The sequence below is a fragment of the Astyanax mexicanus genome, chromosome 11, assembly GCF_023375975.1.
Source record: "Astyanax mexicanus isolate ESR-SI-001 chromosome 11, AstMex3_surface, whole genome shotgun sequence".
Taxonomy (NCBI): Eukaryota; Metazoa; Chordata; class Actinopteri; order Characiformes; family Acestrorhamphidae; genus Astyanax; species Astyanax mexicanus.
In genome coordinates, this window is record NC_064418.1 from 18950065 (window position 1) to 18974290 (window position 24226).

At 37.8% G+C, this 24226-nt stretch overlaps 1 protein-coding gene across 2 annotated transcripts in view; it reads left to right on the forward strand.

Annotated features, from left to right (window-relative positions):
* The first annotated feature begins 1784 nt into the window (after nt 1–1784).
* The window catches only part of tmeff2a (transmembrane protein with EGF-like and two follistatin-like domains 2a), a 213712-nt gene continuing 191270 nt past the window's right edge, over nt 1785–24226 (forward strand). The window contains exon 1 of one of the 2 annotated variants that reach the window (XM_022680407.2): nt 1785–2390. In XM_022680407.2, the coding sequence (XP_022536128.2) occupies nt 2216–2390 (175 nt within the window). In that variant the 5' untranslated portion in view covers nt 1785–2215. The remainder of the gene's footprint in view (nt 2391–24226) is intronic. The other variant, XM_022680406.2, reaches the window with a different exon arrangement.

Below are 24226 nucleotides of genomic sequence, written 5' to 3' on the forward strand. Positions count from 1 at the left end.
GAACTGAGGACCCAGTATTAGTGTACAGTAGTCTTTCTGATAAATGTCCCGTGAGTGAGTGTATATTATAGGTGTATATGTACTACACAGGTAGTATACACCTCCCAGAGGTCACATTCACCAGAAGAGAACGACACTGAAGAGGGCAATTACTGCATCATTAGTTACAGCCCTGTGAAAAATGAGGCAGAATGGGGTATTTTTAGACAAAACAAAGAAAGCTTTAAAGATGCCAGCAATTTGTTACTGTGACCTTGTTTGAACTAACTCTGAAAGCTTGTGTACAACAAGAATGCCTTAGTACTGACTAACACTGCAGACAGAAGAACACAGTGAAGAATATTGTAAATTCACAATTCTATCATTGTAAAAACCTATTGGTTAACAACATTATTTCCTACATTTTATGTTTTTCTTATATTTTATGAAACTTTATGACTTTTGACTTTGCATGACTTGTTCAGATCCCAAACAGAACCTGGATTTGAAGGTTACAGTAATTGGCTGACAGACAGTAAGATGGTAAGCAGTTCATTGAAACGACCATTCTGCTCCTGTCATGTCATTCTGCATGCCATGTCTGTCAACTGGGTGAAATGGTTTGAGTCTATGTTAAATTTGGTAAATGTGGCCCAAATCTGCACCTTTACGCCATATGTGACACAGGTGGGTCTGTGGTATATTACCTTTGTGACTGCCTTTGAGGACAGTTCCTTTGTGTTTCTTATTTAAAATAATGAAAAAAACACAAAGTAAAGGTGTGATGATGTATGAATGGATGGATGGATGATCACAAGCAATCAAACCAAACTGAACTGCTTAAATTTTTGCACCAAGAGTGGTTATCCAAAAGCAGTGTGTAAGACTGGTTGAGGAGAACATGCAAAGGTGCATAAAAACTGTAATTAAAAACAAAAAAAATTTCTGAACTCTTAAAACTTTATGAATATGAACTTGTTTTCTTATTTAAGGTCTGAAAGCTCATCATTATTTTTTACAAATAAATGCTCTAAATTAAAATATTTTTATTTGGAATTTGGGAGAAATGTCAACAATGTTCATTTTACTCATTAAACATATACCTATAAACTGATGAAACATATCTCTCTAAATAGCAAAATCTGAGCAACTGATTCAGAAACTGAATATATATGTATTGCTAGTGTATAATACTTACAAGTAGCACATTTGATGCACATTTACTTATTATATTTGTAGTTAGTTAATTATTTTGATATTTTATATTATTATGAACACTGGTATTAATTTAGTCAGCATAATTAACTGTTGCCTGGCGACCTTAATTTTAGATTCATTAGTGTAGGGGTAACCGGTATGGATGAAGAGTGAAGAGCTCTATGAAACGTGATACTTTAATCGAATGATTTTCCCATAACAATCCCCGCATTAGTGATATCATGTAAGCCCCCCCCCCGCCCCCCCCCCCCCACACACACACACCACTAGCCCTAAATTAAACTTTTCTGCTTCTTGTTTTTCCAACGCGTTTTGCTGTAAGCCACGCCCTCCAGCGCTGCGATGGGCAGTCGCTTCCCTCTTCCTGCACATGGATTGGATGAGAGTTAGGCGAACAAAGCTATTAGCCAATCCCATCATAGAGGGGCGTGGTCCATCAGAAATACAGGTGGGAGAAACCGCGTCGAAACGCTGGATCTTAGCCTGTGTTCCACCAATCGTTCCTCTTGACCAATCAGCGGCGCGGCAGCCTCGCTCGTGCCCCGCCCCCAGGGGGGGCATGTGATCGGGAGGGCGCTGGAAAAGCGGGTGCACTCGTGCAGCGCACTATTGTGGGAGCGCGCGTGGAGGAAGCAGTGCGCGAGTGTACGTATATGTGCGAGTGAGCGCGAGCGGCGGAGCAACAGCGCGAGGCGCAGACGGACCGCGGCGGATGTTACGGGAAACTTGCGCGGATGGGATCGTGCTTTGGGCTCGTGCGCGCTGGTCTTCTCCTCTTCTAGCTGTTTTTACTGTTTTTTTGCAGTTCTGCACTTTTTCTGCTCACCTTCATCATCCTCTTCATCACCTCAGCCTCCCGTTTCGGTTCGGGTGGACCCGAGCCTTTCCCCATGGGCCACACTCTCTCCCGCGGAAAATGCGCGCGTGTCGGTGTGTGAGCGCGCCTCGTGGCCCGGGGCTCATCCGTGAAGCGCGCGCGGGGATCTGAGAGCAGCGCGCGGGTCTGAGGAGTGTGAGGATGAGGATGGGGGTACGGGTGGGGGTGCGGGTGGCGCGCTGGAGCCGGGCCGCTGGGGATTGGCTGCGGCTCGCCGTCGTCTCGCTCCTCGCCGCCTTCCCGGTGCTGCAGCCCCGCGCCTTCCCGGCGTCCTCGCTGAGCGACTGCCAGACCCCCACCGGCTGGAACTGCTCGGGTAAGCGGGGCGGGGGTGCTGCTGCTGGTTCTGATTCTGCTGGTGCTGGCGGATGTGATGGTGGTGGCTTGGTTTTGGCTGTATTTTTTTTTTAAGTTCTTCACATTATTTATTTTTATTTATCCGTTTATTTTTTATTTTGTTTTTTTCCAGTAATAGTACAATATATGTGGTTTAACTGAATAGATTGAAATGTGTAAATACGTTTTGTTGGGTTTTTATTTTATTTTCTATTGTACACGTTTTTTTGTTCATTTATTTGTACGTCAAATTTTTAGACGCTCTTTTTCCGCTTTCTTATTATTTGTTCATTTTTAAAATACACTACTTATAAATAAACACCATCGCAGCGATGAGGGCATATTAAATGTTTATATGTGTAATAAATATAAACTTCTCAGACCTTCAGACGGCATCGTAGCGTCGGCGTATTTTCCCCACCCATTCCCGCTCCGCTCCCTGTCTGCGCGGCTCCGGCCGCTGCGTAGCTCCTTCTGGAGGGTTTGTGTAGGAGAGAATGGTGATGTTAGGTGATGTTAGAAGATGTCCAGACTGTTAAACTAGCGGAACGCTGATCAGAAAATTTAAATGTGTGCTTGCGCGACCGTTTAGCGTCGATTTACTGTGGGGTTTCGAGCGATCTTTCTCTCTTTTCCCACAGCAGCCGGAGCTCATGAAGTGGAGGCTCGAATAATTCTTACCTATAAAACATCTTTAATGTTATTTCGAGGCTTTAAGATCCCAATAAGAACGATTAAAAGACTTAAACAGACAAGTATCAGATTGCTATTATTGCAGAAAAACAAAAAACTGGTTTCTGTCTCAGATTGTTCAGTGTGGGCAAATCTGTAATAGAGCTGAATGGTAAGGTAAAAACATTGCATCACGATAAAGATGTATAAACAGACATTCTCACAATACACAATATTTATCACATCATATTTAACAAAATGTATCAATAGAGTGTGATTCCTATTTTTTCTAATAAATTCTTCCGTATACTTTACACAGTGATACATATTTAAAGTCTGCTGCAGCGCTGCACATTTGCCTTTCTTATTCACTCATATGTTCGTGTGGTTTGTGTTGGAGACCAAAAACATGTATTTATTACATATATATATTAACTATAGATGTTTCAAATGAGATTGCTATTAGAGAAAATGTACAAAAAGTACATTTTTGTTTAATATAAAAAGGCAAATGTATTAGTATCTAAGGAAAACAGAAAAACTGGTTCCATTCTTATTGTCGTGTAATTCATGAGCAGTGTGGGGAAGTCTGGAGTGGGTCTGGGCAATACCTTAAAATTGAAGGGATTTAAACAAAAAAAAAAAAAAAAAAAAAAAAAACGAAACAAAAAAAAACACACACATATATATATATATATATATATATATATATATATATATATATATATATATATATATATATATAACATGTTACTATTATAATTAACATAGAACTTGTACAATATTTTTTGATATCTTTCTGTTCTTTACATGTTTGTCCATTTTGGAAAGCTTTTAGATCATAATTAAATCAGTTTGTGCTGCATTTGAATTTTCAATGTGCCTGATTTTAGAGTGTGTTCATCTGGTGCTAACCAACACTACTTGAATACAGAATAAAGCCAATCTTTTAATGAATTGAGCAGTCATGCTATGCTCTTAGTAGCTCATAATATTGTATTATAATAAATAATAAAATTGATTGCAATATAACTAAAAAATGTACAATGCCCACTCCTTGTCTGTAATAATAGTTTAATTGGTTTAGAAACCTTAGAAACAAAGAGAACAGATTTTCTGGTCTCCACTTTGAGTAACATTATATTATTATGTCAACAACTTACAATTGCATTTTAACTAAATAGTAAGTTAATAGTACATTGCTTACAAAAATATTCATACCATATTTCCCCAAGAGTACATTAACAGCTACATTTTCTGGTCTTACAACCTGATAATCAGTCAACAGCTGATAGTTGTATGCTAGCTAACTAGTTAAGATAAAGGAATGCTTAAATATCTCACATAGAGCTATCGCCAGCATATTTTAATTTTATGGTCTCCACTTCTAACAATATTATTTTAATATGTCAACAACTTGCATTTGGATGCTAGATAACTAGCTAAGAGTCTCTGAGCTTATTCACAGCTAATCATCTGTTCAACATGCTAATGTTGGGCGTACGCGGATGGAATGTGGGCTAGGTAGGTTTCAGGTGGGCATGGGCTCTGAGTAGGTTCATACAGTATATGTATTGTTACTGGGACACAGTTAGGCTTCCCAAATGGGCCCCATCATTACTGCCCACCTTAATCTCACACAGGTCCCATCTAGACCCCATGTGACCCCAGTGTACAACCCAGATATGGCCTGTAACTGACATTTATATTAGGGACCAACCTGTGGACAAAACATTTGGGTTCCCAGTTGATATACCCATGCAGTCTCCACATAGGCATTCTATCTGGGTGGCTAGCTATAGCTAATAGTCTCTGTTCCTGTATAATCACAACACATTAGAGCCCACACAGCCACACCTCTTCTCATTTCTAAACTTCCTGATAATCCGTTGTCCCACAGCCCTGTTTAGCTTAGTGAAGGCTAACTGTTAATTAGCTTAGCTTAGCTTTCTAACTTGTTTGGCTTTTTCTCTGAAGTAGGTCGCTGTAAAAATATTTTTAGTCTCTAACAGCCAAGGACATTCATATAGCAGCAGCAGTCCCCCTTAACTCATACACTGATTTATGAAGGTCTGAGTGAGTTTTTTGTCTCTCATAATTTCTCTGAAGTGTTTACTTTACAACCACAGCCTACTGTAAAATCTCCAGAGTGTAGCCAAGTGTTGAGCTTGCACCAGATAGCTCTCATTTAAGACCAGAGCACTGGCTGTACCTCAGAGTTTTATTTGTCTCTGCTGTTATTAGTGTTGAATTCATTCCTGGTATCTATTACAGTCCATAACAATAACACCAATAACTATATAACACTGTATGAGTAGGACTGCATAATATATTGTTTTAGCGTTGTTATCACACTGCACACATTCTCAATAGTCTCATAGCAGGAAATTGCAATGTCAAACTACATTATTCACCTTTTTTTGTTTCATATGATAAGAGAAATCACACTGTTTAAGTTTCCATTACATGCCTACCATAGGCACATTATACCTGCCCAATACAATTATTTGTACACCAATATTGGATACACAGAGTGTACTATTAATACAAATGACTTGTTGAATCACTGACCTGCATTTTAATATTACTGCATCAAATGAACCTTTGGAATGTATTGTATGTGTTTAATGTATGATCCAAAGGGACTTTGCACAGTTAAAATAGTTATGTCTCATTACATATAAAAAAATATGCCTTTAGGGTCTCAAGTGCACTGTAATATAAGTCAAATTGGGGCGTGGCTCTTAGAGAATTGATGTAATACTCAATATATCACAAGACATATAGACAATTCTCTATGATACTTGATGCCAATCAGCAAATACCAGAAATTATGGATTTATTGGTGTCAGTTCACAGAATCCAACAGCCAATATTCTTCACTGCAGGTTTACTCTTTTCATTTGATTAATGTCACCATGTGGAATAATGAAGCAATAACTTTAGTGAGTCTGATTGGTTGATGCGAGTTTTAGGAAGTTTAGTATGTTTCCATAAAGTGCAGGTAAAGACACTTGTTATTCTATTATTATATCATCAATATATTGAGACATAGAATAGTGTTATAATGACAATAATGTGAATTTGTGCAGTTATTTCTGAAACAATATATATTATATTAAAATAGTTACTGTGACAGAACTATGTGGAATAGAGGAATGGCAATTTTGTCCAGTTTTTATTGACTGGAGTGGGTGCCTTCTTTCTGCATCCCTCTTCATATAAAGCCCAGGAGGCCTCCTAGCTGTGTGACTCGGATTTAAGCCACTCACACTGTGTTGTTTTATCTGTAACACTCCTGTTTTACGCTGCATTTGCACCTCAAAGCCAAAAGGCCAGAGAACCATGCTGTTTTTTTGTTCAGTTCATCATCTGGTCACCACTTTGGGTGCTGAGGACTTGACCCTGAGCATCTAACATATCTATAACCAGCATATCCTCTGCTTATTATACACTATACTGACTAAAGTATCTAAACAACTGCTACAAACTTTAGGAAAAGAATAGGTGGCTCTTAGGAGCTCAGTGAATTCCAGCATGGTACTGTGATAGGATGCAGCACCTGTGCAGTCGCGAAAAACATCAAGCGTGTGGCAATTTGCTGGATGCATTGGTGTAAAGCACACTGCCACTGGATTCTCTAGAGTGACAAATCACTTTTCTCCATCTGGCAATCCAATGGATGAGTCTATGTTTGGCAGTTTCCAGTAGAACAGTAGTTAATCAGTAGTTACAGAGTCCTGACTTCAACCTGATAGAACACCTTTTGGATGAAATAAATAAAGGTCAAAAATTCTCATAAGCATTCTACTATACCTGGTGAAAAGCCTGTAAAGGGTAGGTGGAAATCATATTAAAGTTTATGGATTAAGAATAGGATGTAACTCATATTCATACTCATTCAATTGCTAGATTGATAGTAGAGCATGGTTTTCATACCAACTGAGATAAAACTGAGCAGTTGGACAACCCCTAGAATAATGTATAAGATGTGATTTCAGAGATGGTGAAGTCCAGCAGGTCCAGACTGCTAATTTGTGATGTAAATCGTGGCCTTGAGAGAATGCTGAGCGCATTGCAGTTGGACAGACTGGGATAAACGCTGGTCATTAGAACGCTGGGGATAGAATATGGACGGCGAGTGCTGTTCTTTATGAATGCTAGGCGCTATTGTACAGTTATATGCAGTCAGGGATTCTGAATTGCATATGAATAAGTGTATTATGCAAGCTCTAGATGATGTTATGCAAGAAGGGGTTTTGAGTGGATTTCAGATTAATATGGCGGTGCATGTGATGTAATCATTCTCATAGCTTCTCATACTCAACCTCTCACAATTACTATTTTTGTAACAATATACTGCCCCAAAAACAATTTCTATGAACAGTATGATTGTAGTTTTAAGATAATTTAATCATTTTTATGTCAGTGACATTATGATAATATAACAGCATAATAAGCAGTTATTAGGAAAATAATAATTTTAATGTTAACAAAATTTTGTATTATGTCTATATATTGTCATATATGTCAATGACATAATAATTGTGACATGATTACCAATCAGCCATAACATTAAAATCACACAACAGATAGGAGAATTATGTTTAATGATTATGTTTCTGATGGATCTGCATATTAGAGAGTAAGTTAACAGTCAGTTCTTAAAGTTGCTGTTCTGCAACAGGAAAATACCAAGTGTCAAAATCTGCCAAACAGTGAAACTGAATTGTAGACAAGTGGTTCTCGGTTCTTGTTCTACAGTAAAAATTCCTTGCTTTGTGCTATTGTTTTCCTTTTGTAATGCAACCAGTGCATCTCAGTGAGAGTTCATCTGTTGTTATTTTAGATAATTAGATCTGGTGTGCTGGAAATAGTGGGAACTCTGGGTCAGAACCTTTACCAGTTTTCCACAATTGCTTTCACTATCATTTACCTGCATTTTATGGCGAATCCAACCAAAATGGTCCACTTTTTATCTCCAAGTTTAGTATTATCAGCAATATTTATTGATTACAGTGCATTATTATTTTGCACATCTAAACAGCATGGAATCCTGTCTACAGATACAGTGGCTTACAAAATTAATCATCAACTTTTTTTTACATTTTACCGCCTTACAACCAATAATGTTAATGTATGTTATAGAGATTTTAAGTGATAGACCAACTCAAAGTAGCACTTAATTAGAAAGTATAACAAAAATGATACATGGTTTTTAAAATTTGAATCAAATAAAAAGCATTACATGCAAAAGTATTCATCCCACCTATATCATTACTTGGTAGAGCCACCTTTTACTGCAATTGCAGCTTTTGACCATTCTTGTTTGCAAAATAGCTCAAGCTCAGCCAGGTTGGATGGATAGCGTCTGTGAATAGCAATTTTCACGGCTTGCCACAAATGCTCAATGGGATTTAGGTCAAGACTTTGACTGGGTCATTCAAACACAATAGAATTTAGCTTTAGCTCTGGCTGTATGTTTAGGGTCATTGTCTTGTTGGAAGGTGAATCTTTCTCCCAGTCTAAAGTCTTTCGGTTTTCTTCTAGGATTGCCCTGTATTTAGCTCCATCCATTTTCCCATCTGATTAAACACAGCTTGACTCTATTAATGAACTAGATGACTTCTGATTCCATTTGATTTGATTTAGGGGTACACGTTGCACCTTTTAGATTTGTGTTTGATAAAAAAATTCTATCCACTTCACAATGATGATTTGTGGCTGTAAGGTGACAAATGTGAAAAAGTTCAAGGGGTATGAATACTTTTGCAAGGAACTGTAGACGTCGGAGAGTATTGTGTGTAGGACTGATGATTTAATGAGACTATAATAAAGCTAGAGACTATAATGTTAACAGTAAAATACTACTGCTTTTAGCACTGTTAATGTGCGGGGCAGACATGTTGGGTGAGGCTCTACTGACTTTCCCAGTAGGAAATCTGGCTTCTAGGGGTGTTATAGTTCAAACAAGAACTTAATAACAGCAAAGCAAATGAAAATAAAGAAAAGAAAACAACAAAAGCTAAAAGCTAAAACCAGGGCTGTAGATGAAAGGCCAACGCAGGACTAATCAAGGCTAAAAGTACAGTGGAATAAAAAAGTTTGGGCACCCCTGATCACTTTCATGATTTTTCTTTAGAAATCATTGGTTGTTCGCATCAGCAATTTCAGTTAAATATATCATATAGCAGAAGAAACACAGTAATATTTGAGAAGTGAAATGAAGTTTATAGGATTTACAGAAAGTGTGCAATAATTCTTTAAACAAAATTAGGCAGATGCAGAAATTTGGGCATGCTTGTTTTTTTATTGATTTAAATACCTTTAGTAATAATTATTGGAACACAACATTTATTTAGTAAGACCCTTGACCTACATACACAGGTGAATCCAATCATGAAAGAGTTAATGTGGCCATCTTCTCTGAACAGTGGCAACATGGGAGCCTCAAAACTCAGCTCTCAAATGACCTGAAAACAAATATTGTTCAACATCATGGTTTAAAGGAGGGATACAAAAAGCTCAGAGATCTCAGAGATTTCAGCTGTCAGTTTTCAATGTGAGGAACATAGTGAGAAAATGGAAGACCACAGGCACAGTTCTAGTTCAGGCCCGAAGTGCCAGGCTAGAGCTGGGTGATATGGCCTATAAAAAACGTTGATGTTTTTCACAAAAAAAAATAACGATTTTCAATTTTAATCGTTTTTTTTTTTCACCTAATAAAAATCAAACTACAGATGACAAAGAAATGGTTCGCTTTTACTTCAGATTCTCATTTGGGGTTTAAGTGCAACCAGAGACAAGCTTGTAGATGAGAGAGCAGACCATACCATTGTAAATAGTAAGAAAACACTGTAACTTTTAAAAATCTTTCCATAGCATAGCTTAGTTTCAAACTGGCACTGACACAAAAAAGAAAATTAAAAAAGGAATTGTTTACAAGCCCACGCTTTGGTATCACGCTCTGACCTTCTTGTGCACATGGCAGCAGAGAAAGGCGCTGGAAAATACTTCAGAGCGTGTGTTTTTGAGTAAAAGCCTAGAAATAATGCAGTAAACCAATCACAGAAACATATATATGCTTTATGCTGATGTGTTGAGGCATTCTTGGGTTATTAAGTTGTGAAAACGCAGAGGTGTGATTTTAGTGTGACACTCCTCCAGCTCTCTGGTGATTCTTTGGCGGGGGTATACAGTTGTGTTAAGGCAACTTTAGAAAAGTATTTTCAGTTTGGGAGCACATATGTCTGGTCTAACATTTTCAACATGTTAATGAATCCTGACTCTTCCATCATATGTATAGGCACCATGCTGGTGCAGCAGCTGGGCTACTCCCACTGGAAGCAACCGTTTCAAACATATATCTTACAGTGAGGACTTGTTTGTTTGTCTGCGCCCGTCAACGAAAAACTGAACTAATTCACACAAGCTGCTGTTTTCCCCCAAATTCTGTGTTTTGTGAGTTTATGTGTGTGGCAAGTGCAAAGGAGGAGGGTTACTCTGAACTACGTGAGCCCAAAAACAGAGAGTAGCAGAAGTTTAAACTAAGAGAATATTGATTTTCATAAAAACACAGTCATAGTAAACCTACAGATCAGCTCCAAAAACCTACATCATCATCTTTCTGCAGATGGTATCACTGTGCATCGTTCAACTATTCAGCTCACTTTAAACACGGAGAGGCTGTATGGGAGAGGAATGCAGAAGAAGCCTTTTCTGAGCACACGCCACAAACAGAGTCGTTTGAGGTATGCTAAAGCACATTTCAATACGCAGCTGGCCTATTGAAATGTGCTTTATCATACCTCAAACGACTCTGTTTGTGGCATCCATACATTGTAAACTCCAAATATAACAGGTGCTTTTTTTTTTTTTACATTTTCTTCTGCATTTCTCTCCCATACAGCCTCTCCGTGTGTAAAGTCAAATTAAAAATTAAAATCAACTAAAATTGAGTTATTTGGAGGGCAGTGTGCATGAAGGAAAAAAAACACAGCATTCCAACACAAACACTTTACTGCTCCCCACAGTAAAATTTGATGGTGGTTCATCATGCTGTGGGGCTGAGTGATCAGTGCAGGTACTGGGAATCTTGTTAAAGTTGAGGGTCGCATGGATTTCAGTCAATATCAGCAGATTCTTGAGAACAATGTTCAAGAATCAGTGAGAAAGTTGAAGTTACGCCGGGGCTGGATACTTCAACAAGACAACGACCCTAAACACTAAACACTGCTCAACATCTACTAAAGCTTTCATGCAGAGGAACAAGTACAACGTTCTGGAATGATCATCTCAGATCATCTCAGACCCCAGACCTGAATATTATTGAAAACCTGTGGTGTGATTTAAAGCGGTCTGTTCATGATCAGAAACCGTCAAACCTGACTGAACTGGAGATGCTTTGTAAAGAAAACCTTCAACCAGAAGCCAGACTCTCATTGTAATTTTTCTGTTGGGGAGCCCAAATTTATGCTCCAGCCTAATTTTTCTGACAGCTGAAATCTCTGAGATCTCTGAGCTTTTTGTATTCTTCTTCTAAACCATGATGTCGAACAATCTTTGTTTTCAGGTCATTTGAGAGTTGTGTTTTGAGGCTCCCATGTTGCCTGTCTTTAGAGAAGATGGCCACATTAACTCTTTCATGATTGGATTCACCTGTGTATGTAGGTCAACGGTCTTACTAAATAAATGTGTTCCAATAATTAGTGATAAAGATATTAAAATCAATAAAACGACAAGCATGCCCAAATTTATACACCTGCCTAATTTTGTTTAAAGAATTATTGCACACTTTCTGTAAATCCTATAAACTTTATTTCACTTCTCAAATATCACTGTGATCATCTGCTATATGATATATTTAACTCAAATTGTTGATCCGAACAACCAATGATTTATAAAGGAAAATCATGAAAATGATCAGGGGTGCCACTGTTAGATATTTGTTGGTTTGTGACTAAAAAAGCTAAACATAAGCTAGAGAGCAGTGTGCAGTGTGGAGTGTGTTGTAGTTGATGATGGGAAAGGTTCTGAGGTTAGCTGCTACTGAGTAATGGTGGTGATATGGTGAGTGAGGTTGAACATGGTTAGTGTGCTCATGTTAGGTGATGGGAATTAAGAGAGTTGGGCTGATATGGATGCAGATGGATAGGACAGAGGTTTACAGATTTGTATACACATTTGTCCTGTTCTCTCACATTATTTGATCCTAAATGATTTTAAAGCAGAGGTTTTCAGTAACGGACACCACTTGACTATAGTTGCAGTGCAGCTAATGGATTAATTGGGCTTGGAGTGTTTGCGCTGGAGTCTGCAGTCTATTGTATTGCCACAAGTGACCCAAGGTCAGTGTTTAAGAGGCCTTGCAAAAGCGCCGCTCAGATGCCTTGTTTACAGCAGCTTAAGGGCAAAGCACTAATAACACGCAGGGACTGAAAAGAATGCCATTGTTGTGTATTTGACACTCGGTAATTGTTCTAATTGAGGCATTGTAATTGCTTAACTTAAGAGGTTGGCAGCGATCAGACAAGCATCACGGCAAGGAGGTAGGAACCGCTTGAAAGAGGGGTGGGGGGGTTGTAGGGTTGAGGGGCTTCTAAATGCGTCAGTGCATCAGACATTATACACAATTGCTACCAGTGACGGAGGACAGTTTAACCCCTTACTGCTGCTGAGGCCAACTAAATTTATGCTGAAATAATTGTAATTTCATTTATTTGATATTTGCAATTGCTTTGTAAAATAATTACAGAGTGTTTATGGTCAGGTAAACATTGCATGTATGTCAACAAGATTTAAATCTAGCTAATGGCCACTGTGAAATGGCTAAATCCTGCGTTTTTTTAAATGTCTTTATTGTGTGCTAGGAACAGTGGTGTAGCTCCGGCCAGACAGCAGATTCGTAATCTCAGCGGTGGGTTTCAGTGCCACACTAACAGACTCAGGGACAGCACTGTCCTGCCAGCTCTGAATTAGATGCTGGATTTGCCGACCATCCAAAACTCTTTTGATAGTCTGGGTTTGCTCCAAGACTCTGTCCACCATGTTCTGTTTCATGCCACATCTAGTAGCAAATAAGATTAAAATAGGACTGGATTTATCTGCATAATTATCTGAGCAAGCCAGAAATACTCTGTACTGCCTTATACAGGGTTCCTACACAAGTATGGAAATGTGTGGAATATGATTTTAGAAATATTACCGGGGAGGTTGTAAGACATGACTTGAATGCAGCTTTTCCCACCTTTTTTCCCATTTATTTAACCAGATACCATTTTACAGTGCCTTTATTACTGTTACTATTACGACTGTAAGATTTAGCCACTTTTACCTTGGTTAGCTAGATGATACTAAACTTTCAGATTTACAGAATTCCCCTGTTTCACAGCGACCCATTTGAAGCAGATTTTTCATGTAGGGTTTCCTAAATTGCCTGATTTTCCCTTGCCTGAAATGCAACCAGACTGGCAAAGTAGTGTTTGGATTTGTGACCAGAGCAGCTGTCATGGTTTTCACCCTGTACCAGCATTGGCAGGAAAACTCTTAATTCTCTTTTATTATTGATTTATTTAACATTTATGATGCACTGACGTGAAAGAAAAGAAAGTAAACATTGCTGTTTTGCAACAGCTTGACGTAGCCAGCAGATACCTGGTCAACATCAATATCAATCATTATATCAATAACTCAATCAGTATAAGCAGATTCAACTCAAAGATCCCATTTAAATGTATATGTGGCAACAAATGTTGATCTAACTCAAAGTAGTTGAGTAATGTTTGGAATGATCCTATTTTTCTTAAAACAGATTTAATTTATTTGAGTTGAAACAAAATGTTGGTTTAAAGTATAAAGTGATCCAAATTTATTTACATTGTTTATATTAGGCTGTTCATATTCTCTTTTTAATGTGATCTATATCTATATCAGACATTGGTCTGAACAGTTCACACTGCTAAAGAGCAACAATTTACATGAGATGAAGCTGGAAAAATAAGGACAAATGGCAATATTCTATTTTTTTATGTCTCTAATGGAAGACAGTCCTAATCCTTCTGTTTTTAGTCATTTAAACTGGAACGAGCTGAAGCTCGGACAGTTTCCATGCGAGGCCGTTGCCCTTGGTTTCAAGTTGCGTTTCTTTTTCGTCCAAATAAGTGGCCTAATGCTTTATTCAGCAGTGTATAAACATCACCTTCCTGAATATTTGATGGCTGGCAGCTTGTTTTTTTTAATTATTCACAGGGCTGTAATCTCCTCCCGAAACAGTGGCTTCAGGCAGAAAGAACAATCAACCCCCCCGCCAACACCCGTCCGACACCCCCGCTGACACCCCACCACCCCCGCTACCTGCACACTTTTGGCATATGTGCTTAGAAGACACTTGGCTAACCCTGCTCTCTCTAGCATGATATAGTTATGATTCTCCCAGAGAGAGAGAGAGAGAGACAGGGAGAGAACAAATGTGAGTAAAAGAAAGGGAGAGGTACAAGGAGAAAGTGAGATAAATACTAAGAGTGACAGAGAGATAAACAGAGAGAGAGAGAGAGAGGTAGAGAAAGAGTGAGAGAGAAGAGAGAGGTAAAGTCAGACAGAGTGAGAGGGTAGAGTGTAAAAGCAGTAAAATGGATCCAGCGCTTCATAATGTCCATGGTGTTGTGAGAGCAGTTTTCGCTGTGTTGCATTTTCTATCGTTCTTGTGTTTTTCTATCATTCTTGTGTTTTTCTATCATTCTTGTGTTTTTCTAGGGTTCTTGTGTTCTCTATCGTTCTTGTGTTTTTCTATCATTCTTGTGTTTTTCTAGGGTTCTTGTGTTCTCTATCGTTCTTGTGTTTTTCTATCATTCTTGTGTTTTTCTAGGGTTCTTGTGTTCTCTATCGTTCTTGTGTTTTTCTATCATTCTTGTGTTTTTCTATCATTCTTGTGTTTTTCTAGGGTTCTTGTGTTCTCTATCGTTCTTGTGTTTTTCTATCATTCTTGTGTTTTTCTATCATTCTTGTGTTTTTCTATCATTCTTGTGTTTTTCTATCGTTCTTGTGTTTTTCTATGGTTCTTGTGTTTTTCTAGGGTTCTTGTGTTTTTCTATCGTTCTTGTGTTTTTCTATCATTCTTGTGTTTTTCTAGGGTTCTTGTGTTTTTCTAGGGTTCTTGTGTTTTTCTATCGTTCTTGTGTTTTTCTATCATTCTTGTGTTTTTCTAGGGTTCTTGTGTTTTTCTAGGGTTCTTGTGTTTTTCTATCGTTCTTGTGTTTTTCTATCATTCTTGTGTTTTTCTAGGGTTCTTGTGTTTTTCTATCATTCTTGTGTTTTTCTATCATTCTTGTGTTCTCTATGGTTCTTGTGTTTTTCTAGGGTTCTTGTGTTTTTCTATGGTTCTTGTGTTTTTCTATGGTTCTTGTGTTTTTCTATCATTCTTGTGTTTTTCTATGGTTCATGTGTTTTTCTATCGTTCCTGTGTTTTTCTATCGTTCCTGTGTTTTTCTATCGTTCTTGTGTTGGTGCTGAGCGGCTGCTGGGTGATGCTGCTGATGTGGATGTTATTAGCTGATTCATTATGGCGCTCGGGTTCGTGGATGTGTTTTTACAGAGCAGGTTATTGCTTGTTATTGGATGAGGAGATTTATGCTCCCTCTTTCTACTGGATTCCTCCATCTTCATTCGGACCTGCTGTGACAGGATATCCTGCTACTGGCTTCTTTTATGGTGCTGTAATGACAGTTCAGTCCATTTAGAAGATTTACTGTGGAGAAACAGCCTGCGCCATTAAAGCTAACATCGTAATCTCTTATAGATTCTTGAGACAGGACCAATCCGATACAGTTTTGCTATCGAGCCTGATTTTGATGAAATTAACGTATCAGATGTCATACGAACAATTCCGATCCACTGACCAATTTAGATTCCAGTACACAATTTGTGCTCCTGCCTCAGTGAGCAGAGATCTAGTAAGAGTGTCTGTCCTAATCTTTACAAAAAGAAAACATCCTTTAAGGTGGTGCCAGCAGTCAAGTGAAACACGTTCTTTATGTTGGGTCTTCAATCAAAATATTACGAATTGAACTCTTGAATGGTTTATTTCTCAAATATAATAGTTCATATCGGGTCATGAGTCCAGGATCGGATAATTAATGAGATCAGTTTAATCTTTAAACTGTAAAGTATTTTGAGTTACTACTTTGCGCTGGATCGTTAGCAGAGATCCCACCTGTCAGGTTAGTTCAGGGAGTCTTCTGCATTTTACAGGGGTTCCATGATGACCACAAATTATTTCCAATATCCTGGAAAGTATACTTTAGTGTGAACAAGTGAGAAAGTGTGTGCACACGAGAACAAGACGAGAAAACACACACACACACATAGAGAGAGAGCGACACCAACAGGATCCTGATTGCCCAATTAGGTTTGATGCAGTGCAGAGGAGAAAGACCAACACAAACCAGTGCTGAGTCCATTAAACAGAAAATATAAAAGACATTTCACCCTAAAACTACACTACAGTCTATCTCTGCTGAAATAATAACTGCTGCTCGCTGCACCGTTAACAGCAATGACTTCACTATTACCTGTGGTGAGTTAAATTACTGCAGAGAGCATGTTGAGGTGAGTTTAACCAGGGTTCACTTCTTCAACTAAACTAGCTGGCTAGGCGTTAAACAGCTCCTGTACTCTATTCACTCCATTCAAATTGAATGTTGGAGGGTTGAAGGAGAAGGTGGGGGGTCGAGGCCTTAATGCTTCCTCTCTGAAGTGAGATTTTGCAGTGTGGTATGTCTACATTAGCCCGTAATAATGTTAACATGAGACACATCTGATCCAGATCACAGTTCCACTGCTTACACCCACAGCAGCCCTGACTCAGTGAGCAGATATCTAAGAAAGCTGTTTATCCCAGGGCACCATGCAGCCTGATTAAGGGCGTGTCAGTGTGTCTTTGCTATCGTAAAGATGGGTTGAAACATGTAAAACAAACAACTCAGACTAACCTATTGTATTTCAAAAAGAGCAAGAAAGGATAGCAAAATGACACCCTAAACCAATCAGTCAAAAAAGCTCTGACCTGTTTGTTGACACCGTAAAAGTGCACAAGCAGGTGAATTAATATTATTTTCTTTAATATTCTGTTTAAGGTTGATGTAAAAGTTGGGTTTGTGCACTGCTACCTGTCCTTATGTGCGTAAGAAACAGGGACTTGCATTGCCAAGATAGCAATGAACTTCTGAATGTTGATATCTGTCTAGGCTGTATTCAATATAGTATAGCAATGAGCATCAGTATAGCAATGAGCATCAGTATAGCAATGAGCATCACAACACATCTTGCCCAGGGTGTAAGATAGGGCCCCTTATCTTAAAAAAAAGAAAAAAAATCTAGTGTCAAGTGATTTATAGGTAACATTTTCTTAGGAATCAAGTCATTACATTTTTAAGTATTTTGAATTACTGCTCTTAATTTTTATCAGTGACTTATTTTTACATGGTCTGTTTTCAACATGCACAGCCTGTATATTTTTACTGCAGCTCTGTATGCAGACCAAGGGAACTACTGTTATAATAAATAACAGAGGCAGTAAAACTGGATTCCTCATTGTTATTTTCAAAAGTATACATGTTTTATTATTAGTTTCAATCTAAAGATTGAAGTCAGAAGTGGATTATTTAGTGTTGTGTTTAAGCCCCACACACTAAATAGCAGTGTTGTACTCTGTTGTTAGATCCCACTGTTCTGATTGGATAAGGAGTTAACTTTTCTTTTATTTAGATTTCATGAAAATGATGGTGCAAATTCTTTTTTTGTTTTTCCTAAAAATTTAAGAATTGAAATATATCGCTTTGTTTACATGAACATAACCTTGTATCCTGATACGTATCGTATTGCCAAGTTCTTGCCGCAGCCCTATTTGTTACATCATTAAGCTTTTGACTTGTATTAGGGACCTAATTAGAAGTCTGCTGAATGACAGCCAATAATATTTGCATTGTTTGGTGAAATGCACAGTACTCACTTTGTAAAGGCTTTGTTATACAATTGTCTGAAAACAGATTATCCTCTCATTTCTCATTATAAACCATTTAGAAGAGTATTAGAGACTTACTCCAGAAATCACTTCATAGAAAACATCCCAGAAGTCACGACTTAGAACCTACAGAAATAAATTACTGCCAGTTATACACTCATACAATGTGAATTTAGAGAATAATGCGTGAATCATGTGCACAACAGGTCACATGTATCAGTGGTATTGAGGAACTCCTTATTTAGAAGGGCCTAATTTGAATTTAATTTACTGAACAAAGAATCAGAAGTTAATTAACCACATTGCATTGTGTGTAAATACTGTTTATTAAGTGATATTGTTAAATAATGTTGACTTCTGATTCACCAAAATCTTTAGTGTCTTATAATAACACACAATGTATGAAGCCAGGGCTCTCTATTAGAAATCTTCAGTTCATCTTTATCAGCTCAGTGCACTGTACACTGTATTTTTGTCCTCGAGTAATCTTTAGATTTATAGTAGTAGTGTTCAAAGGTTTGGCCTTGACTGATTGAATATATACATATATAGCAGGTACATATATATTTCAAAATCAAAGCTGCCTAAATCGCCAATTCCAAGCCAAACCTCTGGTATTTCTGCATCAAACTCTTCTTTCCTCCAGCAGTTACATCAATCTCCACTGCTGTTTACTGTGATTTAATCTAACAATGCTGAACACTTGCAGACGTTTGTCACAAACTGCCTAAATCTTAAACAAGCACGCATAAATTACAGCACAACATAACAGCATAACAGCACTGCTATTTCACAAAAATGTGACAAAATACAGAATAAATGCAGTAACTGTTTCGCTGAAATAGAGAAGAAATTGTCATGTTCTTTTCTGCCATCACAATTTACCATCAAATAACATCACCAGCAGTTTATTCCAGGTCCATTAATACAGTGGCGTGGAAACATTTGTGCACCCCTGCTACTGTAGCTAGTTAATAAAGTTTTAATGATGATGTTTATTTGTCCAAATCTATCACAGTACATGGGTTACGGTTCAGAGCACACAGTCCCATAGTGAATAACAGTAGAGTAGTGTTTCAGTTAAGTAAAGAACATTGGTGTAAACACAGTGCCCTCATGCTGAGAGATTTCTATTGTAACTAACTGCAAATAGCAGTGGATTCTGGGAGATCAGCTGTTTAGAAAGGAACACTAGCAGTGTTTTGAAATCATATTTCTTTGTACATTTTAACATTTATTAGTACATTACACAAGCTCTAACTGCAGGGCTATCTTCCCTGGGCAGTGTTGTAGGCCATAAGGGCAAGCTATATGATATGATATGATATTTTGTTCAGTGCACATACGATTCCTTTTTTTCGCTCGCGAGTTTCACAGTTGCACTCGTGAGAAGTAAATTTACACACGCAAAATGTTAAAACACGCAGGTTATTTTTTTTCACCTGGTATTTTTGTGCCAGGACTTTTAATATTGATGTGACATCATAAAGTTATCGTTTTCTTCACACTTCAAATGACTGCATGCTGAACTGCACTGTTAAGAACTGCATTGAAGTAACTCTGAGTAAAATTTACCCAAACAAAGGAAGTGCTGATTGTTAACACACTTTTATTGAGTAGACATTTTTTTTATAGGAAGCATTTTATCACACCTGTTTAACAGCCTTTCTACAAAACAGTTAAACAGCAATTTATGATACATTACAGAGGCACTATAAAATAGCAGTTAAATACTGTAACTTAATATTGTATAAAAAAAGGAATTACAGTAGAAACACTACAATTTAGAAGTGTAAAATGCTGGTGAAACTGCTGCCAGTTAGTTTCTGCGATTTTGTTTTTTACAGTGAATAGGTGAATGCAAAATCTGATGACCATAAAGTAGAATTGCTCACGGTGTTGGAATGTTTTGATCAAGCATACCCAAACTTTTGCATGCCACTCTATATTAATGTGAAAGTGCTTATTGTTGATTGATTGAGGTAAAGGTAAATTTAAGTGTAATTGAGTTAGTGTGACAGCTGTAGAATAGACGCCACCCCCCCCCCCCCCCACAGGTTCAGGGTTCACCTATTACTTAACAATTAGCAGAGCAGCTGTGCTTCCTGTGTAAAGGCAGGGCTGCTTTTATGTGCTGAGTGTAATTAAAGAGGGTCTCTGATTTGTGGGATGGTCGCTACACTGACCCCAATTTCAAAGCAATTTGGCAAAAGGCTCTGTCCCATTACTGAAGGTCAGCAGTAAGTGATAGAACGGTTAATAACCGGCCTCAGACCCGCCTCTCGTCTCCGATATTCCCGGCATTCTGTTTTAATATCTAATCCTTCCTCACATCGCTCTTCCACCACAGTTAAATATGCAATAATCACCTGCTCCCTGATCCCCACACTCACCAGTGGCGTTAGTATTTCAATTTGTTTCACAAACTACAGAGAGCTAGTGTTGTTGTCAGACTGGACAATTTCCCATCCAATTAGATTATGTTTAATGAATCTGTTGGGGAAAATGACCTTGGGCACGTTCTTTTATTTTCAGACAGGATTGTTGAAGTTGTTGTGTTATGAGTTATTGCAGAATGGGTCGCAGTGCACTAGATCCATTAACACCAGTGGACTGTGTTTAACCAGTGAGACGATTGATCTGAATCTCTGCTTCTAGAAGATGCAGTAAACAAAAACATTAAATTAGCAAAAACACAACATACAATGACTAAAAAAAGAATTCACCCATTAAATGTTTTTCCCTTTTATTTCTAGTATAAATGGGATCATGGTGAGTATGTAATTTGGCTTTTTTCAAAAAGTTCTACAGATTTCCACAGAAAAATATCAATCAATCAATTTTAACCCCCTTTAAAGGAGAACTCCAGTGTCAAATGAATTTCGGGTGTAGTAAAACATGATAAAAGCACTAACCTTCGTTGAATAGCACACCTTTCTGAGATATAGTAATGTTGTGCTTTTTGCCCAGCACTTTTTATAACGGTCGTATCGGGGCATATTTTTCCAGTTACATGAGAAGTTGGATGTTAAAAGCATTCTAGTTAAACATTCAGATAATTTGACATCATTTTAAAACATTAAAAAAAGAGTTCAACACAAACACAGCTGGTTTGATAATCATTTATCAGTATGTTATGGCAAATCCAACCAATATATGTTCCACTTTTTATACTTTGATTACACTGCATTGTACAAGGTTAATTTTGCAAGCGATACCAGTTAATAACAATGCAGTAAAATACAGTGTATTTTACACATCCAAACAGCATGGAAACATATATAAATTGGACAGTACTGTGTGTAGGACTGATTTAATAAGACCCTTAAAGATAGAAGTGATACTATACTCTATTTTGTTATTGTTTTTTCTACTGTTGTTGTGAGGGGCAGCCATCTTGGATTCTGAGCTCAAGGTTGGTGAGGCGTTCCTGAATTCCAAAGTAGAAAACGACTTGTGGGAGTGTTCCAGCTAAGATGTTCTACTTGGAATCTTTTGTGGAATTTTGACCACATATCTTTGTTTTTGCTGAATCCCCATTATTTTCCTTCACACTAAGGGGGGCTATCTTTGCTTCTTTTGAGTTAGACCACAAGGCACTACAGTAGATACATTGTTAAAGATTACAGAATGAGTAGTATAATATACCCAGTTAGAGAGAGTCCTAATAACTTCACAAAAAAACGGCGACACGACTTCCATCTTTTTTACAGTCTCTGTGTGGAGACTAACCAGCAGCGGAACATCTAGAGAAATTGCTCATTATGGTTCAGAAGCTGTGTTGAAGCAGGTATGTTAGGGGCTTGTGAATCTCGTAGCTCAGCTCTTCAGCTTCAGGTTTTCATGTATCAACACCAAGGTTGCTGGTCTTAGCCAGTGCTGCCATACATCAGCTGTGCTTATCTTAGTCAGAGCAAAGTCTTTATAGGCAAGTCAGTTCAGCCATCTTTGCCACACAACAGACGTTTATGTCCTCTCCTATCTGTTTAAATGACGAGAGAATACTCTGAACCGAAGACCTAATTACCATTTTAACAACATATTTTAGATCACTGATAAAATCTGACATTACTTTGCAGCATTTGAAACCATATTGCACAAAAATGAAATTGTTCTGGTTTGTCCTGGATACTGCGCTTGCGCAGATCTCCTCATCAATGGTGGGGCTTCCCCAATAACACGCTGTCCCTCCTTTACGCACAGTGTTAGCAGCAAGCTGATTACATTTTGGTAAAGAGCAGGACTTGAACGGTCTTGAATGGATTCTGGGTTGAGAATTATTTTATGAGAGAGTTATTTCATCCAGTGGTTGGTCGCCTCATTAAGAATGTCTCTGGTAAAAGGTTAAGATGGTTCAGAGCTGTATTGTAAAATTTAGTGTTAGTAGTACCTGCAGATACAATTTTTTAATATGACATTCTGTGAGTAACAGCACATTAACAGAAAGCAGGGCTCTGTGCTCTGTGCTTTTAACTCTGTACTCTCAGACTTGCATGATTCCAACATGTCGCTCCATCAGTGTCTAATTTTAGGGATCATTTGCGCTCAGTGTGACACACATGCACTTTAGTAGGCTCTGTTACGGAGGTCAAGTGCTTTTTGACAGCAAGGATTAGCATTTCACGTTCTAATGAACTGTAACTCATTTCTCAATGGCTGTGCTGTGGAGACATGCTAATAATAGCTTGATTGTTTACAATGTTTGGTAGCATTTCCTGTGAAAGACTGTAAATAAATAGGTCAATATCAATGACAAAAATTGATTTTCTAGACTTTATCTATAACTGTAAATGTAATGATGACGAGGCACAAAAGGCAGATCTCAGAAGTGTGAAAGACACACCAGACGCAAGATGAGCAACAAACCCCACCGGCACAAACTAAGCACTGCCTTGTTTGGTCTAGAGCACGTGTGTTAATGTTTTTTAGATGAAAAAGATGCATCAATATGCATCGATAATCACATTGCAGATCTCTGAATAATAATCAAATTAAATCATAAGCTGCCTGGAGATTCCCACCCCTATTTCTGTACATTTAATACCGTTTTATTTATTCAATGGTAAGGTATTTATGGTATCTGGTGTGCTGCCTGTTTAAATAATTACTTTTTTCCATATAAAAAGTAAATTTTCTAAAACATGTTGCAAAACAATGTGGATGGTTCTATTATTCATGTAACTGTTTTCATTAAAAACATATCTGGCTATTTAAAGTAAAATATCACAATTACAATAATTTTAGAAAATCTAAACATCAACCACATTTTCATTAAATGGCAAGTTTTACCAAAATTGTCCATCCTGTGCCGCAGCTTACTGTAACAGTGTGGACGCATGCATGACAGTAAAGCTGTAAAATTCATATAAAATATAGAGGCTGGAAAATATGATTTCTGTTTAGTCTGAAGTCTTATAAGTATGATAAGTAGTCTTAAGTCCTTTTTTAAGGTTTTGAAGGCCAACTGAAGGCACACTGTATTTTAATAATGCCCCTAACGCTAAAGGCTTTAATCAGAGGGTGAGTTTCATATATGAGTTTCATATTTCATACATAAACATTGAAGCCATTACCTGCACCTCTTAAATACTTAGCAGCAGGAATATACCTCTCTATACAGGCAGGTTATATAACAGGTAATAAGTGCACTTCACTCTCTCAGGGTGAAGCGGTCAGTCACTATTCACTATTCACACACAAAAACATGAAATCAGGTGCTCTGATTGTTCAATATCAGTTTTTCTTTTTAAGATTGTAGAATTCTTATTGCGGAAATAATTCACCGTTTAATATCCAGCACTCTCTTTTCATTTGAAGTGTGTGTGTGTGTGTGTGTGTGTGTTTGTGTATGTGTGTGAGAAGCTCTTGCTGTGCTGTATAAGATGTTATATACTCAGCAGTGGAGAGCACTAGAAGATTTTATAATACCAGTATTCACATATTAAATATTACATACTGCTTTAGAATTGGAACTGGATAAATATGTATTCTTTTAGTCCCTGTAAATTCATTCTTACAAAACCGTTGTTGTAGGTGGTTATTTGCGTGTATGTGCTATGACCTTAAATACAACAATTTCATATTCATGACATCTGGAAATCTTGCTGTAAGATGTGGGATTTGAATGG